The following is a 24,761-nucleotide window of genomic DNA, read 5'->3' on the forward strand; positions in this document are numbered from 1 at the left end:
CTTAGTTATATTAGCACAGGTTTTCTTTATTTCAATATCAACATATGGGCAAAGACTAATCCATACACAGCCATCATCACTAACACATAGACAATACAAAATAAATATACACCAACATCTCCATTCACTTTGTTCTTCATTATCAAATAAATATTAAATACGTACACATTTCTCCCAGTTCATTGCAAGGTGTCTCAAAATACTTTATGGAATAAAATAAATAATATAAACAAAAGAAAAATCTTTAAAAAATTATCAAAACTTGTCGGTTATAAAATATTTGCACTTAAAAAAGATCCCAGTATTTCAAATAAATAATAAGATATATAAAACAATTTTTAGTTGATATTTTAAAATATTTCCTATTTTTCAACAATGCAGAGGAAAACTCCTCTCAATCGCTGTTTAAAAATGTCTTCAGTATCATTTTGTTTTGTAAAAATAAATAAATAGGTCAATAAATAAATGCTGAATAAATAAGCTAAATTAACACAACATGAATAAATAATACATTAAACAGACATTTTTAAGACTCAAATTCATACACAACAATAGTAATGAAACTAAAAACTATCCCCTGGAAGTGCAACATCTACGCTCATAAATACTATCAACATTACTCAATGGGGTTGGAATACATGTACACTATTTAGGAGAATATTGTATGATGGGGTATTGGAGCCAGTATACTGCATTCTTAGTCCATTCTGAACCATTAAAGTGGCTTTTTTATTATACCCCTCAAAACGTTCCAAAACACCCACACCAACACAGTTTTACTCCAATGCACTCAAGAACACTCAAGACATAATTGAAACTTCCGTACTCATCCATACACAAGTGTGTCCATTGATCCTGATAACCTTCATGCAAACGGGGAGGGGGAGCAATGTGAAATGGACACATTTTCTCCAAAACAAATTACAAGAAAAATCTGGTCTACAGTATATTCCAAAAGCAATGTATTTATTTATAGTTGTTGGGTTTTGTATACCCACACACCATGTCACCCTGCTCTCTTTCCTCTTTTCCCTCTCTCTTTCATATGTTCCATTTAGCCTCTTCATCTCCCTTTGAGAGACTATACTTCGATACCTTTTACTGCTTGGTTGATTGACTCCAACAGAGCGCGGTTTTCCGGGTTTTGGTAGCAATCTTTATTGGAGAACATATGGGTCAAGGTGTCCACGTAGGTATCGAAGTTCTGCTCCGACATAGGTTCCTGCTGAAGTAAACACAAGTAACACATTAGATAAAGTGTGTGTAATTAGAAAATGCGCGTTTATGCATGTAGATGTGTAAAACTGAGGTTATGTCAACATTTTGTTTTTTGTGTATGTGCGTGCGTGCGTGCGTGCGTGCGTGCGCATGCTCTGAGTGATCCATCCCTATGTGTAACTCACAATGTGTGGCAGCCGGATGTTGGACAAGCTGCGGATCAGAGCTTGGCTCAGGCCAGACAGCTCCATGTACATGGCATCGTTTCTCTCCTCGATCTGCTTGTTCTCTTCCTCCATACTCTTCAGGTTATTCTCCATGGATGAGATCTGGAGCAGAGAACCACACACCAATCAACCATGTTTCTTCAGTTAGCCACAAACAAGTCAATAACAGCTTATCAGTCCACCACAAACTCTCTATACAATATTTTTTTATATTTCTAATCGAATTAGGAACGTCAAGACAGTATTTAGTGGTTATTGTTAAGAAGTGGCAGACTAACCTGTGTGTGCAGGTTCATCATGTCATCCTCCATCTCTGAATTGGACTCGCTGAGTTCCCTGATCTCATTGTTCAGTTGCTTGATATCTTCATCATTATCCAGAACTGAATAATTAATAGCAAACCAGTTAGAAACAATAAAACAACTAGCAACAGTCAAACATAATTGAAGATCATCCAGTTTTACTGGACAAGACTTGACCCACTTTTCATGTTGGGACAAATCCTAACTTCCACTTAAGTGGAATTTTCACTTAGTCTCCAATTGACATCAATGGAAATTTGACTTAAATGGAAATTAGGATTTGTGCCGTTATGCAGAAACTGTCAGATAAATTATTATTATTGAAAACACTACATATAATGTATACCGGAGTAAAATCGAATGTGTATGTGTGTACACAACATGACCAAAAGTATGTGGTGCTCGTCGAACATCTCATTCCAAAAGCATGGGCATTAATATGGAGTTGGTCCCCCTTTGCTGCTATAACAGCCTCCACTCTTCTGGGAAGGCTTTCCACTAGATCTTGGAACATTGCTGTGGGGACTTGCTTCCATTCAGCCACAAGAGCATTAGTGGCACTGATGTTGGGAGATTAGGCCTGGCTCGCAGTCGGAGTTCCAATTCATCCCAAAGGTGTTCGATGGAGTTGAGGTCAGGATCTGCAGGCCAGTCAAGTTCTTCCACACCGATCTCGACAAACCATTTCTGAATTGACCTTGCTTTGTGCACGGGGACATTGTCATGCTGAAACAGGAAAGGGCCTTCCCCAAACTGTTGCCAAAAAGTTGGAAGCACAGAATTGTTTGAATGTTATTGTTTGCTGTAGCGTTAAGATTTCCTTTCACTGGAACTAAGGGGACTAGCCCGAACCATGAAAAACAGCCCCAGACTATTATTCCTCCTCCACAAAACTTTACAGTTGGCACTATGCATTGGGGCAGGTAGCGTTCTCCTGGCATCCGCCAAACCCAGATTCGTCCATCGGACTGCCAGATGGTGAAGCGTGATACATCACTTCAGAGAACGTGTTTCCACTGCTCCAGAGTCCAATGGCAGCGATCTTTACACCACTCCACCGACGCTTGTCATTGCGCATGGTGATCTTTGTTCTTGTGTGTGGCTGCTCGGCCATGGAAACCCATTTCATGAAGCCCCCGACGAACAGTTCTTATGCTGACGTTGCTTCCAGAGGCAGTTTGGAACTCGGTAGTGAGTGTTGCAACAGAGGACAGACGATTTTTACGCACTTCAGCACTCGGCGATCCCGTTCTGTGAACTTGTGTTGCCTACCACTTCACAGCTGAGCAATTGTTGCTCCTAGACGTTTCCACTTCACAATAACGCACTTACACTTCACCGTTGCAGTGTAAGTGCTTAAGAAGGAAAGAAATTCCACAAATGTACTTTTAACAAGGCACACCTGTTAATTTAAATGCATTCCAGGTGACTACCTCCATGAAAGCTGGTTGAGAGAATGCCAAGAGTGTGCAAAACTGTCATCAAAGCAAAGGATGGCTACTTTGAAAAATTTCAAATATAAAATACGTTTTGATTTGTTTAACACTTGCGTTTTTGTGAAGTGGCAAGTCAGTTAAGAACAAATTCTTATTTACAATGATGGCCTAGGAACAGTGGGTTAACTGCCTTGTTCAGGGGCAGAACGACAGATTTTTACCTTGTCAGCTTTGTGGTTCGATCCACCAACCTTTCGGTTACTGGCCCAACGCTCTAACCACTAGGCTATCTGCCATCCCCTGAATGAGCAGGTGTCCAAACTTTTGACTGGTACGGTGTGTATATATATATATATACACACACACACACACCACACACACACACACAACACACACACACACACACACACACACACACACACACACACACACACACACACCACACACACACACACACACACAACACACACAACACAACACACACACACACACACACACACACCACACACACACACACACACACACACAACCACACACACACACAATTCACCTGACAAAGACAAAAAACAATTAATCCTAGTAAAAATTCCCTGTCTTAGGTCAGTTAGGATCACCACTTTATTTTAAGAATGTGAAATGTCAGAATAATAGTAGAGAAAATTATTTATTTCAGCTTTTATTTCTTTAATCACATTCCCAGTGGGTCAGAAGTTTACATACACCCAATTAGTATTTGGTAGCATTGCCTTTAAATTGTTTAACTTGGGTCAAACATTTCAGGTAGCCTTCCACAAGCTTCCCACAATAAGTTGGGTGAATTTTGGCCCATTCCTCCTGATAGAGCTGGTGTAACTGAGTCAGGTCTGTAGGCCTCCTTGCTCGCACACGCTTTTTCAGTTCTGCCACAACTCATAGGATTGAGTCAGGGCTTTGTGATGGCCACTCCCATACCTTGACTTTGTTGTCCTTAAGCCATTTTGCCACAACTTTGGAAGTATGCTTGGGTCATTGTCCATTGGAAGACCCATTTGCGACCAAGCTTTAACTTCCTGACTGATGTCTTGAGATGTTGCTTCAATATATCCACATAATTTTTCTCCCTCATGATGCCATCTATTTTGTGAAGTGCAGCAGTCCCTCCTGCAGCAAAGTACCCCCACAACATGATGCTGCCACCCCCGTGCTTCACGGTTGGGATGGTGTTCTTCGGCTTGCAAGCCTCCCCCTTTTTCCTCCAAACATAACAAGTACGATCTTTGTCCTCATGTGCAGTTGCAAACCGTAGTCTGGCTTTTTTTATGGCGGTTTAGGAGCAGTGGCTTCTTCCTTGCTGAGTGGCCTTTCAGGTTATGTCGATATAGGACTCGTTTTACTGTGGATATAGATACTTTTGTACCTGTTTCCTCCAGCATCTTCACAAGGTCCTTTGCTGTTGTTCTGGGATTGATTTGCACTTTTCGCACCAAAGTACGTGTCTCCTTCCTGAGCGGTATGATGGCTGCGTGGTCCCACGGTGTTTATACTTGCGTACTATTGTTTGTACAGATGAACGTTTGGAAATTGCTCCCAAGGATGAACCAGACTTGGCTGATTTCTTTTGATTTTCCCATGATGTCAAGCAAAGAGGCACTGTGTTTGAAGGTAGGCCTTGAAATACATCCACAGGTACACTTCCAATTGACTCAAAAGATGTCAATTAGCCTATCAGAAGCTTCTAAAGCCATGACATCATTTTCTGGAATTTTCCAAGCTGTTTAAAGGCACAGTCAACTTAGTATATATAAACTTCCGATCCACTGGAATTGTGATACAGTGAGTTGTAAGTGAAATAATCTCTGTAAACAGTTGTTGGGAAAATGACTTGTGTCATGCACAAAGTAGATGTCCTAACCGACTTGCCAAAACTATAGTTTGTTAATTGGTTGAAAGACGAGTTTTAATGACTCCAACCTAAGTGTATGTAAACTTCAGACTTCAACTGTAAATATCTTTCTGTAATTATCTTTGTCAGGTACATGCTTTGTTAGGTGAATGCTATATATAAAAGTATTTATGTAGTATGTAAAATGTAATATGTAAGATGTATATTTAACTAAAAATCTGTATAAACAAAAAAAGCAATATTTGTCCTCCGAAGACGATGAGTTGATTTTTTTTTAATGTTTTTTTTTTACTGTCAGATGAAGCTTTTAACTTACCATCGCTGGCCCTGAACTTTGCTGTAATGTACTCGTCTCCAGGAAACCTGCTTCTCTTCTTATTAGCAGAGGCTCTGGGACAACCAGAGAGACTAGGAGCAACAGAAGAGAAAAAGAGAAATGAGGCTGGTGATGGAGCGCTGCTAGAATAGGGCCAATGTAACTAACTACTAGTTTGTTTATTTTATTTGAATATGCTATCAGTTCTCTTTCCACAATATGTTTTGCCATGCTTTAGAAACCTGTCAAGATGTCAAAATCGGCCTAGAGCGGTCCATCTGATCAAACCCGGGCAAGAAGGACCTTGGTCAGGGAGGTGACCAAGAACCCAGTGACCACTCTGACATAACTACAGAGTTCCTTCTGACATAACTACAGAGTTCCTCCCATCCTGAGATGGGATAACCTGCCAGAAGGAAAACAGTCTCTACAGCACTTTACTAGTCTGGGCTTTATGGGAAAGTGGCCAAACGGAGAAAAATGCTCATGACCACATGCCTGGAGTTTGCAAAAAGACACGTGAAAGACTGAAAGCATAAGGAAAAAGATGATGTAATAGAACTCTTTGGCCTGAATGCAAAGCACTGTCTGGAAAAAAAACAGGCACAGCTCATCACCCGTCTAACACCATCCCTACTGTGAAGCATGGTGGTGACATCATGCTATGGGGATGCTTTTCAGTGGCAGGGAGTTGGATAGGAGCCGTGCTCTCACAGCGCTCGGGTACGCCATCGAAACTCCGCCCCTGTGCTTTCTTCTCGAAGAGGCTCAGCCCGGCGGAGCCTAACTATGATGTGGGGGACCGGGAGCTGTTGGCTGTGGTTAAAGCGTTGAAGGTGTGGAGACATTGGCTTGAGGGGGCTAAACACCATTTCCTCATCTGGACTGACCACCGCAACCTGGAGTACATACGGGCAGCGAGGAGACTGAATCCTCGTCAGGCAAGGTGGGACATGTTCTTTACCCGTTTTGTGTTTACCCTGTCCTACAGACCAGGTTCCCAGAATATGAAGGCAGACGCACTGTCCCGGCTGTATGACACAGAGGAGCGGCCCATGGATCAGACTCCCATACTCCCGGCCTCCTGCCTGGTAGCGCCGGTCATGTGGGAGCTGGACGCGGACATTGAGCAGGCGTTACGTACAGAGCCCGCTCCCCTCCAGTGTCCCGTCGGGCGTATGTACGTTCCGTCTGCTGTCCGTGACCAGTTGATCTATTGGGCCCACACGTCACCCTCCTCTGGTCATCCGGGGATCGGTCGGACAGTGCGCTGTCTGACTGGGAAGTACTGGTGGCCCACCTTGGCAAAGGACGTAAGGGTTTATGTTTCCTCCTGCTCGGTGTGTGCCCAGTGTAAGGCTTCGAGACACCTGCCCAGAGGTAAGCTACATCCCTTACCCTTTCCACAACGACCTTGGTCACACCTGTCGGTAGATTTTTTAACCGATCTTCCTCTTTCACAGGGAAACACTACGATCCTGGTCGTTGTGGATCGTTTCTCTAAGTCCTGTCGTCTCCTCCCTCTGCCCGGTCTTCCTACGGCCCTGTTTACTCACGTCTTCCGGCACTACGGGGTGCCTGAGGATATAGTGTCTGATCGGGGTCCCCAGTTCACATCGAGAGTCTGGAAGACATTCATGGAACGTCTGGGTGTCCCGAGAGTAACGGGCAGGCAGAGAGAGTCAACCAGGATGTGGGCAGGTTTCTGCTGCCAAAAGACCAGCGCGGAACATCATCGCAGTGAGGCCCCGGTGTTCGCACCGGGGGACCGGGTCTGGCTCTCGACCCGAAACCTGCCCCTCCACCTGCCCTGCCGGAAGCTGGGTCTGCGGTTTGTGGGGCCATTCAAAGTCCTGAGGAGGGTGAACGAGGTGTGTTACAGGTTACAGCTTCCCTCCGATTACCGTATTAACCCCTCGTTTCATGTGTCTCTCCTCAGGCCGGTGGTGGCTGGTCCGCTCCAGGAATCTGAGGTGCGAGAGGTTCCTCCGCCCCCTCTGGACATCGAGGGGGTCCCGGCGTTCCATCCTGGATTTGAGGCATCGGGCGGGGGGCCTTCAGTACCTCGTGGAGTGGGAGGGGTAGGAGAGGTGCTGGGTCCCGGTTGCGGATGTTTTGGACCCTGAACTGCTGCGGGACTTTCACCGTCGCCGGCCGGATTGCCCTGCGCCTCGCCCTCCGGGTCGTCCCCGAGGCTGGTGTCGGCGTGACGCAGGAGCCGCGCGTCAAGGGGGGGGTACTGTCATGACTTCCGCCGAAGTCGGATACTCTCCTTGTTCGGGCGGCGTTTGGCGATCGACGTCACCGGCTTTCTAGCCATCGCCGCTCCATTTTTTATATTTCCATTTGTTTTGTCTTGTTCCATACACACCTGGTTTTCATTCCCTAATCACACTGCATGTATTTAGTCCTCTGTTCCCCTCCATGTCTTTGTGTGAAATTGTATTTATGTTATGTGGGTATTGTTATGCGCCATACTTTTTGTCTATTGTTCCGTGTTTGGGCACATTTATGTACTTTTGTGCTTTCGTTGGACCGGAATAAAAAGTGCGCCTGTTCACTACACTCTGCTCTCCTGCACCTGACTTCGCCTCCAGTACACACCCTTAACAGTAAGAACACAAACAAAAACCTTTATTTGAATTTGATTGAGTGTAATACCTGCGGTGTGTGAGGAAGCTGCCATTGGCGTGTCCTGATCCGTCACAGCCGGGGGTGGGACAGGTGGGTCCCTCAGTCTTAAAGGCCTTCCAGGAGAAAGGAGAGCCGTTGAGGAGCCCCTCCTTCTGACGCCGCGCTGCCAGGGGGCACCCGTAGGCACTGCGGTGGGTGGCATACTTCCCACTGATGTGGCCCAGGCTGTCACAGCCGGGCACCGGGCATCTACTAATGGAGGTGGGGAAGCCAGGGTCGACAGTGAAGGAAAGGAGAGCGAGAGAGAGAGAGGAAAGCAATCAGTATTTCATTTGAGAGCTAGAGGGCCGAATAAAGGGCAATCCATTGTGTGGATCGTGAAGAAAAGAAAACAAATGGTTTGTTGTGGACCAACCTTAAAAGCTCAGAGTCTTCCTTGTCGTCCTTGGTGGGTGTTGTCTTGACAGCACCTTTCTTTGCACGAGGGCATCCAGACAAACTGACAGAGACATAGAGAGAAAAATAAGGATTCAAATACAGTCACTTTTAGACTATCTTGCAGTAGGATTGTCTAGGATGAAATAAAAATAGAAACAAAAGCAATAAACTATCTGTGTGTACCTTCTATGGGAGGCGTAGTTTCCAGTGATGTGACCTGATCCATCGCATCCAGGGGTCGGACACCTGGGGGTCAACCAGACAGAGGTCAGCACAAGTCATGTGAGCATAGCATAGCAAATGTAAAGAACATATGAAAGCGTTACTCATAAAAGTAGCTAACACTCTTTCTCTATAGGATAGCAATTTGTTTGATATAGGAGATCGCAGCAGAGGAAGACACATCCCTGCACATTGTGGTGACAATACAAAGATCAGCAGGGTTCAGTCATGTCAGTATAAAGTAGGGTTAGAACAGGGATAGGGATCTCTGGTCCAGGAGGGCCACAGTGTGTGCAGACTTTTATTTCAGCCCAGCACTAACACACCTAATTCAAATCCTTGACTAACCATGATCTTCAAGTCAGACAACAGTTAGGTTTGTAGATGTGTTGGAGCTGAACTGGAACCAATACCTGCACACACATGCAACACTCCATGAGCAGAGTTACCCCTGGGTTGGAAGGAAGGAAGGAAGGAAGGACGGAAGGGGGAATACAAGCACAGACATACTTAAGTTCAGCAGAGTGGGCTGCCATGAGGGTCCGAAGAGACTTATCAGCAAGAGGACAGCCTGACAGACTGGAAGATACGGAAAATATAGAGAGAGAGAGAGGGAAGGAGAGCGATGGAGAGGATATTGTGAAGTCATTTAATAAGGGGCAGAACAAAGGAAAGGGCTCGATCCCAATCATAACAATGAATATTGTTTACAGGATTCATCGTAGCACAGGATAAGAGAGCAATAGAGTATAGTCATTATTGAAAGTTCTGGATTTGTAATGCAGATGTGTAGATTAGTTGACATTCAGAATCAGTGCCTGGAAAACACTATAAATGCAGTTGTATGTCGTTGTAAGACGGAAAATGTGAAACAGCGCTACCGACTGCATTGGTTGAAATGCAGGGGAGTGGGGCTGTGTCATACCTCCGATGTGAAGCGTAGTTTCCAGTGATGTGCCCACTGCCATCACAACCTGGGGTGGGACATCTGGAGATAATTGGAAATTAATTAATTAATTGAAAACATAGTGAGGGTGGATGGCAGTACTACTTTGAACTATGTCCTTTATAATAGTTATGTGTCAGCCTTGAGATTAGAGTTCTCCATAGATAGAAATTTTAAGATTAAAATTGGGATGCTTTTTCTCTTATAATGTTGTTATGAATGCTGGATTGAAGTTATTTTAGAGCAGACTTACAGTAGAACCTCTTTCTTGCAGTCTTTGGGCGAGAACTGGACCTTGAAGCTGGACGTGGTGACCTCGCCTGGGTACTTCCTGTCCTCCATGCTCTCCTGAGCGATGTCATCATCCTCTGCATCAGAGGAGGTGTAGGAGTGGGCCACAAAGTCCACCTGGGGGAAGGTCAAACAAACACAGGTAAGGATGGAGAGAGATTATAGTTTATCATTTCATCCATCCCTGATTCATTACCAGGATGTTCCATTGAGACAAAAAGGCAATTTTACAAAGATTGCAGCTCCAGCATAAAAGAATCATGCAATCAGAACATAGTCACACAAGTCTCGCCTCACCATATTTCCAATTCTTGTTCATCACTGGAAGCTGGGGCTAGAACACACACCACCCACTGGGCACATCACATAATTTGAACGTGGAGAATTAGGTAATAGTTGGTAGATATGTTGATCAATGAGATTCCAACATATTTTCACCCACTCAAAAAGACAGCCACAAGTTTGTTGAATTCCCAATGTGTTATCACTATGCTTTCAACCATCTAAAAGCACACCAAAGTTCAAATGGGAATACAATGTCAGATATTTTGTTTATTTAAACAACAACAATCTGTTACCACTGTGCATCATCTAATAGCACAACTAAATGACCTGGATTGTAGTTAGTTGAGATTACATTAAAGTACATGGTGCAAGTGATCAATGCCTTTTGAAATTCTGTGCAGATTATTATAGCAATTGTGAAGATTTCCACAGACCTGCAACCCTGAACATGCACACTTTCTATGTTTACATAGGAAGTAATTTATTGTTACAGTAAGCTGAAAATGTGGCTATGGATGTTACACATTTTAAGGTTGAATAAATACTGTTACATTAGTTTGTAAGATAGTAAATAGCCTAATGGGCTGTCTTACAAAAGTAATATTGAATTGTGTTTGGTTGACAACGCACCCAAATATCAACTTTTGAAGCAGATGTATCTTCTGCTTGGATACAGTGCATTCAGAAAGTATTCAGACCCCTTGACTTTTTCCACATTATAGCCTTATTCTAAAATGGATTAAATATGTTTTTCCCCCTCATCAATCTACACACAATACCCCATAATGACAAAGCAATAACAGGTTTTTAGAAATGTTTGCAAATGTCTTAAAAATACAAATCATAAATACCTTTTTCACATAAGTATTCAGACCCTTTGCTATGAGACTCGAAATTGAGCTCAGGTGCATCCTATTTCCATTGATCATCCTTGAGATGTATCTACAACTTGATTGTGGTCTACCTGTGGTAAATTCAATTGATTGGACATGATTTGGAAAGGCACACAACTGTCTATATAAGGGCCCACAGTTGACAGTGCATATCAGATTAACAACCAAGCCATGAGGTCGAAGGAATTGTCCATAGAGCTCCGTGACAGGATTGTGCCAAGGCACAGATCTGGGGAAGAGTACCAAAACATTTCTGCAGCATTGAAGGTCCCCCAAGAACACAGTGGCCTCCATCATTCTTAAATGGAAGAAGTTTGGAACCACCAAGACTCTTCCTAGAGCTGGCCACCCGGCCAAACTGAGCAATCGGGGGAGAAGGAGCTTGGTCAGGGAGGTGACCAAGAACCCAATGGTCACTCTGACAGAGCTCCAGAGTTCCTCTGTGAAGATGTGAGAACCTTCCAGGACAACCATCTCTGATTGGTGGTGGAAAACCACCACCAATCAGGCCTTTATGGTAGAGTGACCAGACGGAAGCCACTCCTCAGTAAAAAGCATAGGATAGCCCGCTTGGAGTTTGCCAAAAGGCACCTAAAGGACTCTCAGACCATGAGAAACAAGATTCTCTGATCTGATGAAACCAAGATTGGCCTGAATGCCAAACGTCACGCCTGGAGGAAACCTGGAATCATCCCTACAGTGAAGCATGGTGGAGGCAGCATCATGCTGTGGGGATGTTTTTCAGCGGCAGGGACTGGGAGACTAGTCAGGATCAAGGGAAAGATGAATGGAGCAAAGTACAGAGAGATCCTTAATGAAAATCAGCTCCAGAGCGTCAGGACCTCAGACTGGGGCGACGGTTCACCTTCCAACAGGACAACGACCCTAAGCATACAGCCAAGACTACGCAGGAGTGGCTTCGGGACAAGTCTCTGAATGTCCTTGAGTGGCCCAGCCAGAGCCCGGACTTGAACCCGATCGAACATCTCTGGAGAGACCTGAAAATAGCAGTGCAGCGACGCTCCCCATCCAACCTGACAGAGCTTGAAAGGATCAGCAGAGAAGAATGGAAGAAACTCCCCAAATACAGGGGTGCAAAGCTTGTAGCGTCATTCCCAAGAAGACTCAAGGTTGTAATCGCTGCCAAAGGTGCTTCAACACAGTACTGAGTAAAGGGTCTGATGCTCTTTAATTATTTGTTACTTTTATTTCTTATTTTTCTTTAGGTATTTTTCTTAAAACTGCATTGTTGGTTCAGGGCTTGTAAGTAAGCATTTCACTGTAAGGTTGTATTTGTATTTGGCGCATGTGTCAAATAAAATTTGGTTTTGATTTGGATTACTTATGTAAATGTGATATTTCATAAAAATAAAAAAAAATTGCACAAATTATTTTTTTTACCTGTTTTTGCTTTGTCATTATGGTTATTGTGTGTAGATTGATGAGGGAAAAAAGATTTAATACATTTTAAAATAAGGCTGTAAAGTAACAAAAGGTGGAAAAGGTCTGAATATTTTCCGAATCCATCTGTGCCACTGAGTCTGGCTTAATTCCAGTTTGTCTATATATTAATAATTTACATGTTGGATTCAGGTCTCCATTTCAACCAGAAATCTAAGTTAAAGAATAGGACTAAAACAAATCAAACTTTAAATGCAGTTTGATTTGATTCAATCAAATTCTTTAACTTTTGTTTTTGGTTGAGAAGGAGACGTGAATACAACATATTTATTATCAACTTTTAGATTCCATTTGAAATTAACCAAACTCTAGGCCTATATGTAGTTGTTGATTACTTCACAAATACTATACAGGCCTAAATAGCATCATTGATGATGTATGATTGATAAAGTATGGTTACACTTTATTTGCTGTTGAACCTACCCTATGGAATGACTTCGATAATCATTCTCACGATAGCACAACACAATAGCAACAATTATTCTCATGATAGCACATTGGTACTAGTCGGTGACAAAATCTAAGCTAAGCAGGGTTGGGCTTTGTTCAAATCCTGGATGGGAGACTGAAAGGATGGCTGTAGATGGATCAACTCTCCAGCAGGAGGTGCTGCCCAGCCTATAGGTTTTTCTTATAGTGCATATTACCTTGAAGATCTGACGTTCTTTCAAAGGTACAACTTCAACATATTTAATACAAGGTTTGTCTATGTTGAAAATTGGTTACCATGATGACATAATCCTGTGGTTTAAAATGTTTTCCTCAAAAGCAGCATACCACCCTGCATCCTGATGCTGGCTTTCCTCTGAAGCTAAGCAGGGTTGGTCCTGGTCAGTCCCTGGATGGGAGACCAGATGCTGCTGGAAGTGGTGTTGGAGGGCCAGTAGGAGGTACTCTTTCTTCTGGTCTAAATAAAATATCCCTTTCCCCCAGGGCAGTGATTGGGGACATTGCCCTGTGTAGGGTGCTGTCTTTTGGATGGGAAGTTAAACGCGTGTCCTCTCTGTGTTCACAAAAGATCCCACGGTACTTATCGTAAGAGTAGGGGTGTTAACCCCGGTGTACTGGCTAAATTCCCAATCTGGCCCTCATACCATCATGGCCGTCTAATCATCCCCAGCTTCCAAATGACTCATTCATCCACCTTCCTCTCCCCTGTAACTATTCCCCAGGTCGTTGCTGTAAATGTGAACGTGTTCTCAGTCAACTTACCTTGTAAAATAAGGGTAAAAAAAAAAGGTTGATAGCTTTTTTCAAATCCAATGTATTTTCCACATCACAATACGTTGACAGATTACGTTGAAACAACGTTGATTTAACCAGTTTGTGCCCAGTGGGTAACCTCTCTCAAGACTATAACATTATTATAATTCCAATGGTTTGGTGTTATTTGCAGACTTGGCGTTATGCGGTTACCTCATCTTGCTCCTCCTCCTCTTTGGGACAGTTGGGCTTGGTGAAGTCCAGAGGCCCTTCCCACTCCTCCTGCAGGTGGGCCTGGGACAAGGGAACACCTCCCGGGTGCTGCGAGGAAGAGGAGGAGGATAAAGATGGGTCTGGTGATTGCATCCCTTCCCTCTTGATGGGCTTCTTCATGCTCAGGTCCAGTGTCCCATTCTCATCCACTTCAATATCTATGTCCTGAAGGTACAAGGACTATGTTAGCATGTGTGTGAGTGTGCGTGTGTGTGTGTACCAGTGGAGACTGCTGAGGGGAGGACCGCTCATAATAATGTCTGGACTGGAGTAAATAGAATGGCATCAAACACATGGAATCCATGATATCCATGATCAAACACATGGAATCCATGTGTTTGATGCATTTGATACCATTCCACTGATTCCACCCCAGCCATTACCATGAGCCTATCCTCCCCAATTAAGGTACCACCAACCTCCTCTAGTGTGTACAGATGTAGGATCCTAATCTGATCACTATTTTGTTAATGAGACTTTTTCTGGGCTTCTCGCAGAAGCTCAGTAAAATTCCTGCAGATGAGCTTCTGATTTACATAAATTCACACAAAAGAAACACTAATACATGGTTATATTAAAAGTATTGAACTTTTCATGTAGCCTACTTTTGGCCAGCTAAGAGCCTAACCACAGATCAAGCAACATTATGGACTAAACGTTCAAATCCTGTTGCTGCAGGATAATTCTGCTGTGACAATATAGGTCAAATTTAGATCCTACACCTGTATATTTATGTACATTGATGACAAAAGTTAGAAGTACTCAAGATCAGGTTGATTCGCCAGAAAGTGCATGGTCAAGTAATGCAGTGTGTCCAATAAATATTTTCAAGAGGGAAAGACTTTGTAAAGTCAACTACCAACACCAAAAGGATAGGATGGCTGGGTAGCAAAGAGGCCTACCTTGCCAGCTGCGTCCTGCTGTTTGGTGCTAAGGTTCTCTGGCCTTTCCCAGCAGCGCGTGGACAGGTTCAGGATGGCAGTGGCAGCCATGTGAGCAGCCTCAGCATCATGGGAGTAATCGTAGCCGCTGGAGGATGAGGAGGAGCTGCTCTTTGCATATCCTCCTGACAAGCTATGGCTCGGGGACGAGGCCTTAGGGAATGGTTTAGCTGTGGAGGAGAGAGAGGGTGGGAGTCCAAATGAGAATTCATCCTCCCAGTTGAACATGCACCAAGCTACCATTACAGTTCTCCCTATAACCAACCAATTTCTCTCATGAGCACTGACGTAACAAATGAAAGTTATATTTTGGTAGTTAAGGAATGGTTTCCAACAGAAATTCAACAAATGCCAAGATCATCTTTTTTTATATAGGGGATAGATCACCTATGAAATTAGCAGATAGAATTGGAGTCTCTATCAAATAACATTACTTGCATAATATCTAATCCCCTGGTTGTTGGACTTGGTGGAAAACAATTCTGTATATACAGTGCCTTCGGAAAGTATTCAGACCCCTTGAATTTTTCCACATTTTGTTAAATTACAGCCTTATTCTAAAATTGATTAGAACATTTTTTTCCTCAGCAATCTACACATAATACCCCATGACAAAGCAAAAACAGGTTTTAATTTTTTTTTGCTAATTTATAAAAAAAAAAAAAAACAGAAATACCTTATTTACATAAGTATTGAGACCCTTTGCTATGAGACTCAGGTGCATCCTGTTTCCATTGGTTTCCATTGATCATCCTTGAGATGTTTCTACAACTTGATTGGAGTCCACCTGTGGTAAATTCAATTGATTGGACATGATTTGGAAAGGCATATACATGTCTATATAAGGACCCACAGTTGACAGTGCATGTCAGAGCAAAAACCAAGCCATGGGGTTGAAGAATTTGTCCGTAGAGCTCCGTGACAGGATTGTGTCGAGGAACAGATCTGGGGAAGGGTACCAAAAAATGTCTGCAGCATTGAAGGTCCCCAAGAACACAGTGGCCTCCATCATTCTTAAATGGAAGAAGTTTGGAACCAGCAAGACTCTTCCTAGAGCTGAGCAATCAGGGGAGAAGGGCCTTGTTCAGGGAGGTGACCAAGAACCCAATGGTCACTCTGACAGAGCTCTAGAGTTCCTCTGTGGAGATGGGAGAACCTTCCAGTAGGACAACTATCTCTGCAGCCCTCCACCAATCAGGCCTTTATGGTAGAGTGGCCAGACGGAAGCCACTGCCTTTGCCAAAAGGCACCTAAAGACCCTCAGACCATGAGAAACAAAATTCTCTGATCTGATGAAACCAAGATTGAACTCTTTGGCCTGAATGCCAAGCGTCACGTCTGGAGGAAACCTGGCAACATCCCTACGGTGAAGCATGGTGGTGGCAGCATCATGCTGTGGGGATGTTTGCAGCGGCAGGGACTGGGAGACTAGTCAGGATCGCGGCAAAGATGAACGGAGCAAAGTACAGAGAGATCCTTGATGAAAACCTGCTCCAGAGCGCTCAGGACCTCCGACTGGGGGCGAAGGTTCACCTTCCAACAGGACAACAACCCCTAAGCACACAGCTAAGACAACGCAGGAGTGGCTTCAGGACAAGCCTCTGAATGTCCTTGAGTGGCCACGCCAGAGCCCGGACTTGAACCCGAATGAACATCTCTGGAGAGACTGCTGTGCAGCAACACTTCCCATCTAACCTGACAGAGCATGAGAGGATCTGCAGAGAATGGGAGAAACTCCCCAAATACAGGTGTGCAAAGCTTGTTGCGTCATACTCAAGCAGAATTTAGGCTGTAATCGCTGCCATAGGTGCTTCAACAAAGTACTGAGTAAAGGGTCTGAATGATTATGTAAACTTAATATTTCCATTTTTAATTTTCTATAAAAATAAACATTTCTAAAAATCTGTTTTTGCTTTGTCGGTATGGGGTATTGTGTGTAGATTGATGAGGGGGGAAAAAACTATGTAATACATTTTAGAATAAAGCTGTAATGTACCAAAATGTGGAAAAAGTCAAGGGGTCTGAATACTTTCTGAAAATATTCATACACCTTGCTTTACAGCCTGAATTCAAAATGGATTAGATTGGTTTTTTTTTGTCACCCATCTACACACAATACCTCATAATGACAAAGTGAAAACCTGTATATAGACATTTTTGAAAATGTACATATAGTACCAGTCAAACGTTTGGACACACCTACTCATTCCAGGGTTTTTCTTTATTTTACTATTTTCTACATTGTCGAATAATAGTGAAGACAACACAACTATGAAATAACACATATGGAATCATGTAGTAACCAAAAAAAGTGTTAAACAAATCTAAATATATTTTATGTTTGAGATTCTTCAAAGTAGCCACCCTTTGCCTCGATGACAGCTTTGCAGACTCTTGGCATTCTCTCAACAAGCTTCATGAGGTAGTCCACCAATAAGAGGAAGAGACTTGCTTGGGCCAAGAAACATGAGCAATGGACATTAGACCGGTGGAAATCTGTCCTTTGGTCTGATGAGTCCAAATTTGAGATTTTTGTTTCCAACTGTTGTGTCTTTGTGAGACGCAGAGTAGGTGAACGGATGATCTCTGCATGTGTAGTTCCCACCATGAAGCATAGAGGAGGAGGTGTGATGGTGTGGGGGTGCTTTGCTGGTGACACTCTCTGTGTGATTTATTTAGAATTCAAGGCATACTTAACCAGCACGGCTACCACAGTATTCTGCAGCGATACGCCATCCCATCTGGTTCGCGCTTAGTGGGACTATCATTGCTTTTCAACAGGACAATGACCCGACAAATCAAATAATAATAAAAAATAATTATCACATATTTAGCAGATGTTATTGCGGGTGTAGCGAAATGCTTGTGTTCCTAGCTCCAACAGTGCAGTAATATCTAACAATTCACACCAATACACACAAATCTAAAAGTAAAATAATGGAATTAAGAAATATATAAATATTAGGACGAGCAATGTCGGAGTGGCATTGACTAAAACTGTAACGGTGTTCCTCCTCCTCTTCATCCGAAGAGGAGGAGCAGGGATTGAACCAAAATGCAGCTTTGCGATTTGACATGATATTTATTAAACAAAACAGAAAATACGACGAACACTTGAATAATTACAAAACAACAAACGACGTAGACAGACCTGGACGTAAGAACTTACATGTAACGAAGAACGAACGAACAAGTACTGACTACAAACAAAACGAACGAACGAACGAACGATACAGTCCCGTATGGTGCAACATCGACACAGACACAGGAGACAACCACCCACGACAAACAATGTGACAACACCTACCTTAATATGATTCTCAATCAGAGGAGATGAAAACCACCTGCCTCTAATTGAGAACCATATTAGGTACCCATTAACCAACATAGAAACAGAAAACATAGACTGTCCACCCAAACTCACGTCCTGACCAACTAACACATACAAAAACTAACATAAAACAGGTCAGGAACGTGACAAAAACACAGTAGAATAGAATACAGAATATACATATGAAATTAATAAAGCAGTATGTAAACATTATTAAAATGACTAGTGTTATATTATTAAAGTGACCAGTGATTCCATGTATATGTATATAGGGCAGCAGCCTCTAAGGTGCAGGGTTGAGTAACTGGGTGGTAGCCGGCTAGTGATGGCTATTTAACAGTCTGATGGCCTTGATATAGAAGCTGTTTTTCATTCTCTTGGTCCCAGCTTTGATGCACCTGTACTGACCTTGGCTTCTGGATGATAGCGGGGTGAACAGGCTGTGGCTCAGGTGGTTGATGTCCTTGATGATCTTTTTGGCCTTCATGTGACATCCGGTGCTGTAGGGCAGGCAGTGTGCCCCCGGTGATGTGTTGGGCAGACCGCACCACCTTCTGGAGAGCCCTGCGGTTGCGGGCAGTGCAGTTGCCGTACCAGGCGGTGATACAGCCCAACAGGATGCTCTTAATTGTACATCTGTAAAAGTTTGTGATGGTCTTAGGGGCCAAGCCAAATTTCTTCCGCCTCCTGAGGTTGAAGAGGTGCTATTGTGCCTTCTTCACCACACTGTCTCTGTGGGGGGACCATTTCAGATTGTCAGTGTTTTGTATGCCGAGGAACTTGAAGCTTTCCACCTTCTCCACTGTGGTCCCGTCAATGTGGATAGGGGCGTGCTCCCTCTGCTTTTTCCTGAAGTCCACAATCAGCTCCTTTGTTTTGTTGACGTTGAGGGAGAGGTTATTTTCCTGGCACCACTCCGCCAGGGCCCTCACCTCCTCCCTCGTCATTGTTGGTAATCAGGCCTACAATGGTTGTGTCGTCTGCAAACTTGATGATTGAGTTGGAGTGTGTGGCCACGCAGTCATGGGTGAACAGAGAGTACAGGAGGGGGCTGAGCACGCATCCTTGTGGGGGCCCGTGTGTTGAGGATAAGTGAAGTGGAGGTGTTGTTTCCTAACTTCACCACCTGGAGGCGGCCCGTCAGGAAGTCCAGGACCCAGTTGTACAGGGCAGAGTTCAAACCCAGGTCCCCAAGCTTAATGATGAGCTTGAAGGGTACTATGGTGTTGAAGGCTGACCTATAGTCAATGAACAGCATTCTTACATAGGTATTACTCTTGTCCAGATGGGATAGGGCAGTGTGCAGTGCGATGGCGATTGCATCGTCTGTGGATATATTGGGGTGGTAAGCAAATTGAAGTGGGTCTAGGCTGTCCGGTAAGGTAGAGGTGATATGATCCTTAACTAGCCTCTCAAAGCACTTCATGATGACAGAAGTGAGTGCTATGGGGCGATAGTCATTTAGTTCAGTTACCTTTGCTTTCTTGGGTACAGGAACAATGGTGGACATCTTGAAGCAAGTGGGGACAGCAGACTGGGATAGGGAGAGATTGAATGTCTCCATAAACACTCCAGCCAGCTGGTCTGTACATGCTCTGAGGACAATGCTAGGGATGCCGTCTGGGCCGTCAGCCTTGCGAGGATTAACACGCTTAAATGTCTTACTCATGTCGGCCACGCAGAACGAGAGCCCACAGTCCTTGGTAGGGGGTCTATGGAGAGGTTACAACAGTCTGGGACCAGTCCTGCTATTACTCTGACTGTTTGTAAGGAAACAGTTCAAACTGACCAATGCCAGGAAGGTGGCAGGACCTATGGATTCAGACTCCGGGTGCTCAAGGACTGTGCAACAACATCCAGTCCCATCTTCTAGCCCGCCAACTCCAGGTCATGCAGTTACATCCTTCCACCATCACCTGGGTCATGGACTACCTCACTGACAGGCCGCAGTGGGTCAGACTACAGAACCACTCGGTCTCAGACCACATCATCACTAACACAGGTGCCCCACAAGGGACGGTTTTGTCACCATTCCTCTTCACCCTCTACACAGCAGACGGCTGGCACGCCCAAGCCTCCTGTCACCTACAAATGTTTTCAGACGATTCAGCCATTGTAGGCTGCATTACAAAGGATGATGATTCCCTATACAGGGAGGAAATATCTTAATTTGTGGCATGGTGCAGCTGAAACCACCTGGAGCTGAATGGGTCTAAAACCAATGAGCTGGTGATAGACTTCAGGAGGAAGGAGAGTGCGTCTGCTGTGGTCACCAATGGGGTCACTGTGGAAAGGGTGGGCTTGTACAAATACCTGGGGGTGGTGATTGACGATAAGCTACAGTGGAAAGAGAACACCTCTATTGTTTTTAAAAACAATCTAGAGCCCACCCTAGATAAGCGGAACCTCAAGAAGCTCAGGAGTATAGAGGCCAACACTAGCTACAGTACCTGGCTGGAGCATCGCAGTGAGATGGCAGACAGATATTTTTTTCCTAAAACAGAGCGTTTCCACGGATCCTTTTTACCATATGCTATGAGGCTTTTTATTTATTTATTTTTTCTTTATTTAACTACGCAAGTCAGTTAAGAACAAATTCTTATTTTCAATGACGGCCTAGAAACAGTGGGTTAACTGCCTTGTTCAGGGGCAGAACAAAAGATTTGTACCTTGTCAGCTCGGGGATTCGAACTTGCAACCTTTCGGTTACTAGTCCAACACTCTAACCACTAGGCTTCCCTGCCGCTTTTAACATGAACACTTCAGTTTTTATATCCATTGATGATGTGTTGCTTTTAATGTCTGTGTGTCTTTTGTTGTGTTTTTATGGCATATTTATTGATAATGTATGTATTGGCTGGTGCAATCAAATTTCTCCTCTGGGGGATTAATAAAGTACTATCTTATCTTATCTTAAGGCCCTTCAAGGTTGAAGATTGAGAACTCGAGAACTTTTGTCTCTAATCCATACATTTTTAGCCCCTTAATGTTATCAGATCTGATGACTGTTCAATTACCATAATAAACAACCTTGTTATTAATGTGCTATAAAGATTATACCTGCTTTCCCTGCATTCTCATAGTTTTTAAATATTTCTGCCAAGATCATCTTACATTTGATGGCTTTGGGTGAGGATTGACTGGTGACGGGTATCTTTGGAACCAGCATAGGCTTCCCAAACACCTGGACGTCGAAGCTTGCATAGTCGAAGGAGACCTTGGAGTATTTCTCCAGCTCTTTGGCCAAGTTGGCGCGGGGTGTAGCAGGCACCATGTTGGGTCTGTAGCCGTACTGAGGGATCTCCAGCTGCTTCACAAAACACATTGGTCTGTTGGAGCGAGAGAGAGAGAGAGTCAGAACATTATGTGCAAGAGAAAGGGTAAAATATGAGTAAAATGCATCAGAGACGGACAGCTATTTAAGTAAGGGGAGAAAGGGAGGAGGAGAGAGGGCTCACCTGAGAACTCTGTCTGAGTGGGGGCTCCCAGTTTGGGGCTCGCTGACTGAAGGCTGGGGGTGACTGAGGGTGACTTGGCCCCCCTTGGCGAGCTTCTCTGCAGCTGCGATGGGACAACCGGACAGACTGAGACAGACAAAGAGAGATAGTGATAATTAATCAATTGTTTCACTTTTGATTGACTAACTTTGTGACTAGAACTACAGCTTATCAACAGCTCATTTACCATACACTCAATGATAGTCTTTAAGTGTAGGGATAAAAGGTAAATGTGAGGTTATAATCGTTGGACAGTATAATACCTTCGGTGCGTGTTGCGATTGCTGTTGACGTGCCCTTGGCCTGTGCATCCTGGAGTTGGACACTTCAGCACGTTCTCGTGCATGGCCAGGACTAGGGAAATGGAGGCAAAGAGACATAGACAGAGAGATGTATGTATGTGTGACAAGTCTGCATATTGTTCAAAGGAGTAATGTTTCCTGTTAGCACTTTGGTAGTACTGTATTACTATTATTATTATTATTGTATTACTACAAACAAAAGTACTCACTCTCAGGTGGGATCCTGTCTTTGTGAGGGCACCCAGAGAGGCTGCGGTGGTGGGGGTACAGCCCAGTCACATGGCCCGTCCCATCACACCCAGGGGTGGGGCATTTCACCTCTTTCTTGTCTGGATGGAAAGGGGAGAGAAGTTGAGTGAGCAGGATAATAATTGGAAGATGAACCTATGGTGGGTTAAAAGACATCCTGATAAACCATAAACTGTCCTACCTTTGCTGTGGTGTCCTCTGTGTCGCATGGCTTGGTCCATGGCTTTGCTGGCCCTGTCGTCGGGGCTGTGGTAGTGCTGGTGCTCTGGAGACTGTTGGTCGACGTGCGGCCCTCTCACCTGCTCGGCCTTCAGGGCGATGGCTTGCTCCAGCAGTCCCAAGTTCCCCCGGGTCATATCCCAGGTCTCTGAGTCATCTGTCACACCCGAACCCTGTGAGAGACAGTCATCTTCCTCCTCCTCTTCCTCCTCATCTTCCTCTTCCTCAGATCGTATCTCAATGGCCACTGTGGTAGGTGGGGCTTTGTGAGAGTCGTGGTCCTCTTCTTCCACCTCCCCTGCTTCTGTTTCCTCCTCTTCTTCCTCCTCCTCTTCCTCCTCTTCAGTCAACGGGGAACCAATCTTTACCTCCCCCGCTGCCACTTCTGTATCCTCACATTCCTGAGCAGGAGTACTAGGGGCAAGAGGGATGGCAGGCTCCATGTAGACCACCTCATCCTCCTCTTCCTCCTTTTCTTCCTCTACCTCCTCTTCCACCTCCTCCTCTTCCTCCTCCTCCTCCTTTTCCTCTCCCTTCTTCTCTTCTTCCTCATCTCCCTCCTCTTTTGCCGGATGCCTGCTATAGTCGCCACTGGAATACTGGTGATCTGAGATCTCCTGACTCACAAATTGCCTCTCCTCCTCTTTCTCTTCCTCCCCTCCTCCCTCCTCCTCCTCCTCCTCTCCTGCCACCTCCTTTTGCTTCTCCTCACTCTCTGCTCTCCCTGTTTCATTGTCGCCTTTGGGCTGCTCTATTGTTCTGTATACATCAACTGTATCCTCATCTTCCTCCTCCTCCTCCTCCTCAGCGGCCTGTATCTCTGCCACTACTTGCACCTCCTCTTCGCGTCTGTCTGTCGCTGTCTCTGCCTCTGTTTCTGCTTCTGCCTCTGTGAAAGCCTGCTGTTGGGTTGTGGTGGCTGCCTCTGTGTCCTCCTGCAGAGCCTCTGCTTCAGGTGCAGCTATGGTGACGAACTCGACAGACGTCTTTTTTTCTGTGTCTTCGGGTAACACCTGTGCGCAATTGTCTGTGTACAGTGCAGAGTTGATAGGTTATTGCTAAAGAGAAAGCTGTTCCCTATATTTGTCTTTCCATCATTACTTACTTTAGTATCATTATAAATATGTACCACTGTAATAGCTAATAACAATCCATGATAAATGTAATATTTTCCTTGGATCCTGGTCTTCTCTTGACTCACCTTTCATCGACTCCAGTGGGTTTGGCGTTTTGTTATTTTCTTTCTCTTTCTGTTCCTCATCCTCTGACTCCTCCTCCTCCTCCTCATGCTCCGCCTCACTGCCAGCATCACTGTCTGCTGCGTTGAAACCCTCGTCCATGGCCAACTTCAGGGACGGGGACTTTTTCTTAGGGGCGGGCTGATTCTCTTCTGCCTCTGCTTCCGCCTCCGCAAGTTTCCTCTTCTTCACTATTGGGCATCCGAGAACGCTGTGGGTGCAAGGTGAGGAGATGGTAAGAGACTATTGAATTCCCCTTCAAATGTATATTTTACACTATACGTTGAATTTGTTATGGCTCTTTTAAAAAAACTGTGTTAGCATAGGAATTTGAGTGCTAAGAGTTAGTGGTAGTTAGTATAGTTAGTATATCATACCTTTTGTGTCGTGAATATCTCCCACTGACATGGCCTGAACCATCACATCCAGGGGTGGGGCAGCTACTTAGTGATACAAACAGGAAACAAACATTTGTTTTCTTCATGTTGCGCAATGGATACGTTCAAACTCTGTATGTGCTTTCCAGTTCATCACCAGCCCAGTTTCTTTGCTCTGAATATCTGCATGCTCTGGTTTAAGTGCACTGGGCCGGTCTAAACCAATATTACATTTATCAGGACTGGGCTACATGTATACAGTAATAGGAAAACTGTGTCTGTGAATTTAATACCGTAGCATAAAACATCGTCCTCTCTCACCTTAACTCTGTTCCCACGAGTTCACTGGGTACTGTGGAGTAAAAAGACAAACAGTGAACATCAAAACACTCACTTATCCTAAATGCACTCCAAATTAAGCTGTTTCAATTAGTGTCATGCGTTTGTGCGTGCATGTGTGTGGCCCCAGCTCACCTCTAATACCTTTTGAGCGGGTCCGTGTTCTTGTTTCTGCTGCTTCCTGACTCATCTGAAACACAAAGTGTCATGACAGTGCACTCACTACCCCTCTCTCTCTCTC

General features: G+C 44.4%; 1 protein-coding gene across 9 annotated transcripts; it reads right to left on the minus strand.

Moving 5' to 3' along the window:
- Window positions 1-24,755, minus strand: myt1a (myelin transcription factor 1a). 9 transcript variants are annotated; one of them, XM_023990867.2, is made up of 21 exons: window positions 24,656-24,755; window positions 24,503-24,533; window positions 24,182-24,244; window positions 23,768-24,015; window positions 22,529-23,593; window positions 22,308-22,427; window positions 22,060-22,150; window positions 21,758-21,883; window positions 21,414-21,628; window positions 14,930-15,138; window positions 13,968-14,192; window positions 9,875-10,029; window positions 9,601-9,663; window positions 9,186-9,254; window positions 8,637-8,699; window positions 8,431-8,514; window positions 8,043-8,267; window positions 5,382-5,473; window positions 1,724-1,827; window positions 1,404-1,547; window positions 1-1,225 (listed from the first exon to the last, which is right to left on the minus strand). In XM_023990867.2, the coding sequence occupies exons 1-21, from the start codon at window positions 24,708-24,710 to the stop codon at window positions 1,082-1,084; spliced, it is 3,591 nt and encodes a 1,196-aa protein (XP_023846635.1). In that variant the 5' UTR covers window positions 24,711-24,755; the 3' UTR covers window positions 1-1,081. The 9 variants fall into 9 exon arrangements, with proteins under 9 accessions (XP_023846635.1, XP_023846641.1, XP_023846636.1 ...); XM_023990873.2 differs by having other exon boundaries at window positions 13,968-14,075; window positions 24,182-24,247; XM_023990868.2 differs by having other exon boundaries at window positions 1-1,222; window positions 24,182-24,247.
- Window positions 24,756-24,761: the final 6 nt, after the last annotated feature.

This window comes from Salvelinus sp. IW2-2015, linkage group LG7 (assembly GCF_002910315.2).
Source record: "Salvelinus sp. IW2-2015 linkage group LG7, ASM291031v2, whole genome shotgun sequence".
NCBI lineage: Eukaryota > Metazoa > Chordata > Actinopteri > Salmoniformes > Salmonidae > Salvelinus > Salvelinus sp. IW2-2015.